Raw genomic sequence first — 12154 nt, 5'->3', positions numbered from 1 at the left:
TATTACACATCTACCCATTATTATCAACATCATGTAAGGACAAGCAATAGGTTGTGTGGTTTTTTTTTTAATCTTAGTGTTTCAGATTTTTTTTTTTAAACATGTTTTCTGTATCACTGGAATATTTCTAGTTTTATTTTCATGTTAACTGATATTTATTTATTCTTCACAGAATAATGCGCACTCAACACATTTGTTATTGATGAGGACATGAATTTTAAGCCAGTGACTGATAAATCAGCTCAACATGACAGTGACATAACTGCAGCGAAGAGCGACACCAGTGCAAAGCATCCCTGACCGGCTGGAAGGTGGAAAAAGTGACACTGATTAAATCTAATACCCGAACGGTGACATCACTCCCCTCGATGAGGAGGCTGCGTCCGGATTGGACGGCGGCCCCGGCCAATCAGAGCGCACACATAAGGGAAGAGTTTAAAAAAGAATCAGAAAAGCGTCGGAAAGTTGTCCGAAAGCCTCTCTAGCAGGTCCGAGCGCGGCTGCGACCAATAATTCAAAGAGAGAAAAAAAGATAGCCACGGATTTGCTCGGGACTTTCCTGCGTGTTTCCCTGCCTCGGACAGAGAGCTGTAACCTGCTTCTCCATTTTTAAAGCCCGCCTCAGCTCCACTGTAAATAGACAAAACAACAGGATGACAACACATTTCAGGAGCGGCCCAGCGTTCGGACTCTCAGCCGAGGTCAAGAGTAAGGTAGGTGGAAGGTTTTTATGCTGTTATGAAGTTCACGTACACAATACAGACACTTTGTAGCTGGAGCTTTGATTGCTCCAGCGAGGTCAAGGGTCAGTGAAGGGGACCAGGCATGATGCAGAACACGGTAAACACTGCAGCCCTTTGTCAATATTCCCTAAACTCTAACTTGCACAAAGTTGCGGATCTCTCAGACAGAGTCCTGCACAGTGGAGGTTGTGGTCAAATGCTTGTTGATGTTGTCTGATGAAAGTGCAGTATAATACTGGATAAAACCTTGGTGTAGACTAGTTGGCTAGAGGCTGGGTACAAATATCTTATCCAAAAATGTGCTTAGTGTGTGCAGATATTGCCTTAAACCACCTTTATCTGCCTGTTAAAGTGACGTTATTAAAAGGAGGCCTGGTTGTCATAAGGCATCTCAGTCCAGTGTGATTCCAGGTTGTAGGCTTGAGAACCAGCTCTTGTGACACACTCCTGCCTTTTAATAACAGATCACACAGTGAGGGAGGTGTTTGCTTTGGAGGTGAAAGTAGGTCTCAGTGGCCAAATTATTTGTGTGATTATGAAGGGTCAGGGTGTTTAGTCTGTGAGAGTGCAGCACAAGAAGGAGGAAGTTTCGCTTGTACCGCGTGCACCCTGTTTTTCCTCTGGTGTTGGTTCATTGATGAGAAAATGCAGCATTTCTGTGAGATTATTAATATGAGCTTGTTCATATTGAGAGCCAAGAAGCATACAGTATGAAGGTTTTTTTTTTATTTATTATTATTTGCAAAGTTAAAGGGGCATAACACAGACCGTTATCAATGAATAAGTTACTGTGTGTCAGCGGTGAAAGAAGATACTCCTTAACTGAAGTAAAGATAATATTGCCACAATATAAAAATACCACACTTCATTCCAAATGTTACTTAAAAGTAAGTCATTCTGATATTATTGGATTCTAATTTTTGATATATTTACATGTAAGCTGCATTTTGATGTTGCCAGGAGTTGAGTTGGTGCTAATGTGAGCTCCTTTACATTCTGTTGGTAGTTAAATTGATTAAACAAACAGTTTATATGTCAAATCTAAGTCTGTAAAGTCATGTTGTGGAGTACAGTATTTCCCTATGCAATGCAGTGAAGTAACAAGTGACATAAATAGAAATCGAAAGTAGAAATCCCTCAAATTTGGATTGAAGTACTTGAGTAAATATACTGTTACATTCCACCAGTGGACCCAGCAAAGCGTGAGTGTGCTTACATCATCCCAAACATTTAAACTGTCACCATCCTGACAGGAAGTGTTTGTACAGTGATTGTAAATACATTTTTTGCTTTTTTGCTGCCTCTATCATGACAGCAGTGACTGAACAGTGGGATGCGTCAGAGCTGCTGACAGTCTGTTCAGGATGAGAAAGGTCAGCCTGTGAGTGTTCCTGCTCCCAGATCATCATCATTATTGTCCTGGAGGGATGTCGCCTCTTCCCTGAATAGTGCCATCTCTCATCAGAGCTTTAATCTCACACAGAGGTGCGCTGCGCTCTGTGAAAGCCACATTCCTTTCATCACTGCTGTTCAGCAGTCAGCAGGGTCTTAGTCAGAATTGAAGGTTTGAGATGATGGTGCTCGTCTGGCTGTTGTTTTGCCGCCATCTGTGTGCCATTTCCAGGTCGATTGTGTACACAAGGGTGAGCAGAGAAGTGCAGTCCATTTTCAGTGGAGTAGAACAATGTTGGCCGGAGAAATAAAAAGCTCATTTGAGCTGTAGGGCTTCATGGGGGGATGGTAGGTTCCAGCAGCATGACATCAGAGAGCAGCAGAGATGCAGCAGAAAGACTGACAGGTACATCAGCATAATCAGATGGCCTTTTAAGGAGTGACCAGGCTCTGACTTGGAACTTGAGAAAGTGTTCTTACTCTAAACAGTTTACATCCGAGTCAAGAATGACAAAACACTGTCCTGACAGAACACAGGTGAACAGGAGATAGGTGGCGCTGACGAAGCCATCCATGCTACACTGCATGAGGACGCCTAGCAAAGAAATGAAGGCAACTACTCCTTTATTTGTGTAACGTATCAGTTACCAACAGCTAGAGCGGAATGGACTGTGAGGCTCTACACAGGTTGTGGATCAGTTCTTAATGTGAGCCTGTGTAACTTTTGAAATTCTTCCTTTTTAAAATTAAAAGTTGAATTCACTGGTAATTAAACACACTCATGCTCGCTTCAGTACACTCAGACACTCTCCTGCTGCAGCCTTGCTTGGTCTGGTTTGACCAGTAGCTCATGGCAGCTAATGTTGCTGACCTTAAGGTGTTCCCTTGTAACTGATATGACATGATATTATTGAGTCAGTTCACTGACTTTATGACTTTGTCTACTGATGCTGTTGTTACATTATGTTTTATCATTTGCCATGACCCTGTAATTTCCACATTTGGCCACATTTCAGCAAAAATTGCATAGTCTGGCTTTAAGACAAGCTATCATTTGAAGGGCTTTGATTCTGCTATTGAGTATTGCTGCCAAAAACAATCCCCTTTTTTTTTCAATACTTCAAGAAATATAGAAATCCTCTTCACATTGAACAAAGAAGCAAGACATGTCAAATATAATATGTTTTCTACACAAAAGCAGCTGTACAGTAAGTCTGTCAAAATAGAATACAGTCTGAAATTGACAAATGGTAGGCCACTTGCACAGATACTGAAGTTCAGTTTTGAAGTACTTCTACTTCAGTGTTTCCATTTGATGGTACTTTACATGGCCATTCTCCATTTCAGAATGAAATATTGTACTTTTACTCCACCACATTTAGCCTTACAAGTATGAGCTTAAAAACCCAAAGCATTAATCAGACCACTGGACCCGAGTCTTTTTGCCTTGTGACCCTTTACAATAAAAACTATGTAGTTGGGGCCCCTTGTCGTGTTTTTAGAGGTCTGTGTAGTTAGCAGTTACACCAAAGAGACATTACTCCTTTAAACTTCTTACATGGTTTGATTTCAATAACAAATAAACAGGCAAGATAATTGAGAAAAGCCCAAACGATTATGAATGCATCTTTGTGTCACAGAACAGTGTGCAGGATTTAGGAGGATCTATTGGCAGAAATGTAATATAATTTTCAGAATTATGTTTTCATTCGTGGATAATATCCTCCGCCATGTTGCACAGTCGTGTTTCTACAGTAGCCCACAGCGGACACTATTGTGTTCAGTTGGTTGCGAGCTGCAACCTCATTGTTAGATGCCACTGGATGCTACACACTGGACCTTTAATGAAATATGAGCCACAGGGGCTGGTGTTTCTGCAGAATGAGTACTTTAGCTTTAGTAGAATTTTAAATGGACTTTTGCTTGTTTATTTTGAAATTGTTGCACACGTACTTTTACTTTAAGTGAGACTATACCGCTTATAAAAGAAGAAATAACACAGTCTAATTAAATTCAGTTTTGTCACGGCAGCCATACTTGGTCTGGTATGACCAGTAGCTTCAGCTGCCTAATGTTAGCTAATATTGGATGGATTTTGCTACTGACTTTGTGACTCTTCTCTACTTGTGCTATGTTTTCACATTTACCATTTTTTTCTATTATTGCGACTTATGGCCACAGTGAGAACTATTCAGCAAAAGTTCTATAGTCTCTTAGTCTCTTCCTCCACAACTGCTTACTCAACAGTTTTTGATACTGTGTACTAAGGACGGGTTTCCTTTGAGGCGTGATGCCCAGCATTACTAGGACTAGTCCATCAGTCATCATAAAAGAATATCAGAAAACAAAAGCAATACTGTACATGACCTCTTCTGATTTCTATGTGCGCTGTGCTGTTTGCTGTCATGTGCTTCATTGCTTATGGATCAATAATGGCTTTAAAGCTCAGAAAACAAGCAGTTCTGACTGCATTCCTGAGCTCTACAATGAGAACAACAACACGGCTAAATCAAACTCTCAGCTAAACCGCCTCGACTGGAAGCGGGACCTGTCGATCTTGGCCCGTCTTTATCAGAAGCGGTTTGCCTGAATAGTCAACTCTCTGTAAAAGGGCAGATTCTGGAAAACCCAGAGGGAGAGAGGGAAAGAGAGTAAGAGAGAAATATGAGCTCGGCCAATTGGAAAGGGAGAGCAAGACAGTCAGAGGAAGAGGGAGGAGTGTCTGGGAAAGCTGTTTCTCCCAAGTTTGGTGTGATGGACTGGAAGCTACACTATCCCTGCTGCTTTGAAATACGTGTTTGTGTTGGCTGCTGATCCCAGACTGTGAAGACTTATCTGCAGAACATTCAGGAAAAGGGGATGAGGGTGTGTGTGAGTGTGAGTGTGAGTGTGTGAGTGTGTGTGTGTGTGTGGGGGGGGGGGGGCTTAAACCATATGCCAGAATTCAAAGTATTAGGGGCAACGTATTTGTGCCAATAAGGAAATACATGGAGAGAAGAGAGAGAGGCTGGTGTGTTTCTCCATGCAGGAATGTCCACAGGCTTTTTTCATTTTCAGTTTTCTTCCTGTTCTTTTTATACCTCTCATCTCAAAGTATGTTTTTTTGTACAGTGAGGCTTTCAAATGAGATGAGAAAAGAATGTTCGCAAAAACCTGACATCAGGCCTGAAAGAAAGCGTGTGTGCAGCTGAAGTTGAGACCTGTGTGTGCATGTTCACAGCATTTTAAATGACATGTTCTATGTTCTGCTGCTTCCAGGCCACCACTCATAGAATTTCACCTCATTTTTCCTGGTCGTAATGTAAACGGTAGAACCGTATTTTATGAGAGTGTAATTTACAGCTAATTTCATGGGAAGTTTTCCTGGAAATAGCTGCTTTTGTCAGTGTACCGCAGGTCAGCCGCACATACACAAATGTGAAAAACGAACAGGGAGAATAAAATGGTCAATCGTTACGGAATACAAAACCATTTTCTTTCAGGGAAATTCATATTTTTCCTTGTAATCAGTACCAATTACATAGTTCTTGCCAGGAAACCTTTTGGAAATGATGTGGAAATTAGACAGATGTAAAATGAAGTGTGAACACTGAATCCTTAAAATGGTAAATTTGAATAATCTGGAATGTAATTTATCTTATCTAGTATTTGACACGGTTTGGTGCATACATTAATGTGCTTGTTCTTCCACAGCAGTTACAAGGAGCAAAGTGTTCATACTTTTTTTCCATCTGTTTCCCATCTCTTAGTACCACAGGATATATCATCCTGCTCTTCACTTAACTGTAAGTCCTGCTTCTTTTTTAGTGGGCTTCCAGTGAAATTCACCAGAAGGACTAAAGGCTTGCCACTGGGCACTGGACCTGCTCAGGAAGAGCTTGATGGGCTGATATCAGCTGTCATCTTGTAACAAAACTGAATAGAATGCAAAAGTCCAGTCTTATGTTTGACCTCCGACCTCTGTTCCACCCCCTCAGCTTGCAGGGAAGTACGACTCCCAGAAGGAAGAGGAGCTGAGGCTGTGGATTCAGGATGTGACCGGCAAAAGGATTGGGGACAACTTCATGGACAGCCTGAAGGATGGAGTCTTGCTGTGCGAGTGAGTGGACAGACAATGAGAGGATGCCTGCACAGAGATGTTTGCTATATTATTGCTGGTTGTTATCCAAGCCCCCACCCCGAAGACTGAACTTTGTGTCTCTTTATTTGTAGACTCATTAATGTTCTCCAGCCAGGTTCTGTGAAAAAGATCAACAACTCCAGTCAAAACTGGCACCAGGTAACGCACCGGCTCCTCAGAAAGAATAGAGGCCTTATTTGTCTGGCTCGTTTTCCAGAGTATGTGGAACTTGCTTAGTCTACTGTTTTGGCATTGACATCACAGAGTGTATTTACATACCATAAAGTAGCTGCCATGTCAAATGAAGCCCATCGCAGCGTGGCTTTTATTAGCCTTTTACAGGACTGAAAAAAAGCTAACAGGGCTTTTAAGACTTGATAGAAGCACTCTCCAAAAAATCTCACTGTGAAATTAAGACTTGTAAATGAAGTCAGAAGTCGGAGCTTCAGGCTGAGTCAGATATTGTAAGGGCAATGCACAGATGAAGAAAAAGCCTAGAGATACAGTCAACACTAAGCAATCGTCATTTCATTTAGTTTCTGTGCATTAGCTAGGATCTCCTGTTTTCTTTATAGTGTCCACACCAAACTGTATTCAGGGTGTGAAATAGTTTGACATTATGGGAAATGCATTTAACTTTCTGGTGTTTAGATGAAGACATTGATACCACTCTCACGGTTAGCTTAGCGTAGCACAAAGACTGAGGGGGAAATAGCAAGCACCTCTGTCCAAAAAGTAAAAACCAACACCTCAAAAGTCACTAATTAACATTATTATGTCTCAGGCTAGCTGCTTCCTTGTGTTTCCAGTATCTGTGTTAAAACAAACTAACCGGCTCGCTGGCAGTGGCTTCATATTTACCATCCTGATATGATAATGGTATCCATCTTCTCGTCCAATTGTTGGCACAATGGCAAATTTTAAATGAAGCCCTGAAGGTGAGACACAAGGCAGCGACTCAGGCTGTATGTAAGATGCCAAATATGTGCTCCTCTCAACCATTTTTCCCTCTGTCTGCTATTTGTCCTCAGCTGGAAAACATAGGGAATTTTGTCCGCGCGATCACGGAGTACGGCCTGAAGCCACATGACCTCTTTGAGGCCAACGATCTGTTTGAGAATGTCAACCACACTCAGGTCCAGAGCACACTCATCGCTCTGGCGGGAATGGTGAGGACAACACACACGCGCACACACACACACACACACACACACACACACACACACACACACACACACACACACACACACACACAGATACTCCACTGACATCTGTTTTAGAGGCTGATGCTGGTGCTTTACTCACTGCTGAATTGCACTGAGAATCAGGTGCAATTTAAAAATAAATGAATAAATGGAGTCAATCATTTTCAGCCTGCAGAAACTATGAGCACTGACAATGATCTATGTACATATATTATGATAATTATATCCATGTTGCAGCCACCAGCCTTCCTATGTGAGTGCTTTGTGTTGCATAGACTACAATATGGCAACAGCAGTGGTGTAATAAAAAACAACATGGGTATATTAATGCACTCTGTTACCACCATTTTCCTCTCTGCATCTGGTGCTTCTCTTTCTCAGGCCAAGTCCAAAGGTTTCCACTCCAAGTACGATGTAGGAGTGAAGTACGCTGAGAAACAGCAGCGCCGCTTTGCCCCAGAGAAGCTCAGGGAGGGACGTAACATCATTGGCCTGCAGGTCAGAGCAACTTGTAATCTGCTACTTAATGACCATGCTTGCATATGGGATTGTAGATGCATGCTCTGTGGGCCAAGACACCTCCCAGTGGGTTGTCGGTGTGCCCCCTGCTGGACATATGCTGAATGGATCTTCACAGAAATGTTTCAGCTGAGTCTTCTCTCTCCTGTGTTGCCTTTGGATGATTGATGTAGAATAGAATGATAAGAGATTTGTGAGAATTTGGCCATCGAAGGCGTGATCTTACATCAGTTTTCAGTCATGCAGATGCTTCCCAAAGTGACAATTATGTCTCCAAACTGACTGTGTTTCTCTCCATTTTGCTGTGTCACTAGATGGGCACCAACAAGCTCGCCAGCCAAAAGGGCATGACCTCTTACGGCACACGACGCCATCTGTATGATTCCAAGATAGCCATGGACAACCCAATGGACCAATCTACTATCAGCCTTCAGATGGGCACCAACAAGGGAGCCAGCCAGGTGAGGAGAGCGATGCTTCGATTCATTCATTTACACTGTGATCCAGACAGAATCTCAGACTTTAAGATGCACCACACGTTCTTGTTGTGTATTAAACACTGAGATAAACTGATGCTAAAGGTAAGGCTGCTATTCCTCTATTCTTTCATGTCATCAACCAATCCCAGGAAAAGACCAAAACTATGGATTAGTTTATCTTTGGGCCCTGAGCCTATAGCTTCCTACTGAAGGCTAGAATTTTTGCCGTATTTCCTAAAATGGTTGGGCACTGTAGTTTTAAGCTAAAGGTACTTTAACAGGACTAAATAGTGAGTTTCTTCCAAACTATTTTCACCTGCAGATTATTATATATTTGGTGCTCTAGCACGTAGACACCCAGCCAGATACTATTCCCCAAGAGGTAATCATGGAGCTGCCAGGGGGTACGAGGAGAGACTGTGAGAAACAGTTGAAACTAGGCTAAAGGTAATGTATATACTACTGAAACAGATGAGCTAAAAGATATGAACAGAAGGTTCAAATGGTAGTGAAGAATCGTTGATAAACAGTTGAAATATTTTGCTAACAGTACCAAAACAGAAAGTACCATAAAACAACAACATCCACCTTTTTTATATGAGTAAACACATTTGGAACATGACTGGTGGTGCAGATGGAGGGGTGCTGGAGCTCGTCTGACAGGGCTTTGGGCTTACATCAGTCAACCACTGCTCTAGGGTTTCCATCAGCGGGGCAGTGTATGTATGTGGCACTGACAAAAAATAAACTACAGCCCCCCATGTCTATCAGGATGAAGGAACATGTCACCAGTGTAATGATGCAGCTCACTGATGTGGTTTTAATAGCTTTTGGACAAGAATGGAGCACAGAGGAATCAGATACATCAGGCTGCAGCTGCAGACTGTACTTATTCAGATCAATTCATTGTTGGTTTTGGTCTTGTCATGGAATATGTTTAGCAATAAGAAAAACAGAAAATATCCCCTGCCTTGTCTTTGATTTAAATAAAGTATATAAGCAGCAGAAGAAGAAGAAGACATCCTTTATTAGTCACACACACAACATGCAGAGTTTGGAGGGAAACTGCACACACCATGCTTCTTGTGAAATTCTTCTCCGCATTTGACCCATCCATCCCGGCAGACCAGGAGCGGTGGGCTGCCAGCCGACTGGCGCCCGGGACCCAGTTTCTTTTGTCACCATTGGTCAGGTGGTGATCTTCTTGCATGTTTTTAGTGGGGGTATTTTTTATGGAGGAAACCCCAGGTGAACACGGGGAGAACATGCAAACTCACAAAGGCCTCTTTTTCCTCGAGCAGCAGGCACTGAAGGCATGGTGGAGGACATGCCCAGTGCCCACAGTGGGAATCGAACCCGGGACCTTCTAGCTGTGAGGCGACGGTGTTTCCACCGTTCAATAGTCACTGTCAGTTCAAAAAGCTTTGACATATATCATGTATTTACATTGTTGTTTTGTCACCCAGGCTGGCATGACAGCCCCGGGAACCAGGAGGCACATCTTTGACAAGAAGCTGGAGCTGGAGAACTGTGACACTACCACCATCTCTCTGCAGATGGGCACCAACAAAGTGGCCTCCCAGCAGGGCATGACCACCTACGGCCTGCCCCGCCAGGTCTATGACAACAAGTACTGCGCCAACCCCACCGAGGCCTACTATGACAACGGCAGTGAGGTGGAGTTTGATGGTTACAACCAGTACTCTGACTAAGGAAACCACCCTCACCCCCTCCTCTCCCCTCCTCTTTGCTTACCTTCAGACAACCACCCACAGCTGTCTCTGTGACGAGCAAACCTTCCAGACTGTTATTTAACACTGATTGACGTCATTGTCGTCTTCATTCCCCAGCTTTTTCTAAACATGCTTTTACTCGTAGAGATTTATTGTTTGTCTTTCCATGAGTAAAAGAAGAAATAGTGTTTACACTGACCTTAGGTCAAAAATTTCATGCAGTGGCCAACTTCTGTATCTCCTTGTTCTGATGAATTTTATTACCGCCTAAAAATGCCCACAACACAGATTTAATGACCTGTGCTATTTATAGAGTTTTTTTTCTACAGCTTTTTATACTTTCATTGTGATTAAAGATTTAGAAGTGTTTTATAGCCCTCGCCTCACCTCCCTTCCCTTCCAGTCCAGTTTGAACACTGACGAAGCAGAATTTGAAAGTTCCCCGAAAGGAAACAGTTGACTGTGTTGGTGCTATTGAACTTTGACCCAGTTGGAGCTCCGCAGGCTCTAGGATTCAGCTCCTGGGGATGACACAGAAGTTCCATGTCCACAGGCTGACCAGGGCGGACTTGTAGCTTTGTGCGGACTTTGCTTTGTTTTGTGAGCACCAGCGCTGACAAATGGTCATGTTCACAAGCTTGACAAATTACGCATCACGCGTTTTATGGGGCTAATCTACATGGCTTGTGTGCAGCAGGAGTCTTTGGTTTTTGAGAAAGTATGTAGCAGAAGTAGAGGTGTCAGGTGTCTGTCAGATCGTGCTTTCATAAAGAGCAAATGGAGGTGTTGATATCTAGTTTGAAGCTGGGGTAAACTTAGTCACCAGTAGTTTTTGTCCTGTTCGTTCGTTTTCTATCCTTTTGGAGACGTTTTACCTTTTGCCTCAGTGAACTTTGGTTTTAGTGCTGTTGCTCCATTTGCACTGTACTTGGCCTCACCTTGTGTGCAGTTAAACGTGGTGGAATGTAACTAAGTACATTTATTCAGATAGGGTTCCTAAGTACAAATTTCAGGTACATCAATGTAATACTTTAATATACTTTTCCTGCACTGTAATTCTGATGATACTGAACTTTACACAATAAGATTTTACATACAAAACAATTGAGTTTCTAAAATATGCCGTAACTATAGATAATTTAATAGTATAACACTCACAGTATTTTTCACTTTTCATACCTTAAAGCTGGAGTGCAGAGCCTCATCATCAGCATGGTGACAGTTTGTTTCTCTCACTGCAGGTTTAAGTACATTTAGCTAGTGATGCTTACCTACTTTAACTTAAGTAACATTTCAAATGCAGGACTGTATTGTAATAGCTGTTTTTTACACTGTGGTATTGCTACTTTTATTCAAGTAAAGTATCTGAGTACTTCATCCACCGTAGATCCTAGCACCTGGTGATAATTGCCAATTGAATCATGCTAAATACAGAGATGAGACTTTCGTGATGCTGTTAACCCACCAAATGTCTTGAATGTAATGTTATTGTGAAGTCAGAGGTGTCACTAGCTGTTACAGGAGTCATCTTTAACACATTAGAAGGCGGAAATGTACATTTACAATGTTCTAAACAGAAGGCTCAGGCACTTGTAGTCTGGAATAACACATCAAAACATCTGCACATCTTTGTGAAATATTTGGATTTACTGGCTTTGAATTGCTTAGAATTAGCTCCTCTACATGCTCCATGTTTGTGTTCACGTGCTGAATGAGACAATAGATTTGAGCTCTTGAACAGTTCACTGTCCTTCAACAGCAAAGACATCGCTGCCACCATTTGGAACAGGTGTCAGTGTGCCATCTAGTGTTGAAAAAGCACAAGTACATTTACTGCATTTTCAATCCCTCACTCGTTTAAACATGAATTTTATTCAATCAAACATGAGACTGTAGTTGTTTAACAGTGCATTCATTTACTTGCACTTCTTCCTTGTGATATCCAGAACATCAACAACATTGA

At 42.2% G+C, this 12154-nt stretch overlaps 1 protein-coding gene across 1 annotated transcript; it reads left to right on the top strand.

Moving 5' to 3' along the window:
* The first annotated feature begins 431 nt into the window (after positions 1-431).
* On the top strand, positions 432-12054 carry cnn1b (calponin 1, basic, smooth muscle, b). Its single transcript, XM_070981413.1, has 7 exons — positions 432-713; positions 6113-6234; positions 6348-6414; positions 7287-7424; positions 7842-7958; positions 8294-8440; positions 9925-12054. Exons 1-7 carry the CDS (start codon positions 654-656, stop codon positions 10168-10170), a joined length of 897 nt encoding a protein of 298 aa, XP_070837514.1. The 5' UTR covers positions 432-653; the 3' UTR covers positions 10171-12054.
* Positions 12055-12154: the final 100 nt, after the last annotated feature.

This window comes from Chaetodon trifascialis, chromosome 15, assembly GCF_039877785.1.
Source record: "Chaetodon trifascialis isolate fChaTrf1 chromosome 15, fChaTrf1.hap1, whole genome shotgun sequence".
Taxonomy (NCBI): Eukaryota; Metazoa; Chordata; class Actinopteri; order Chaetodontiformes; family Chaetodontidae; genus Chaetodon; species Chaetodon trifascialis.
The sequence above is the reverse complement of the archived record's forward strand: the minus strand, read 5'-3'. Positions and strand labels throughout refer to the sequence as shown.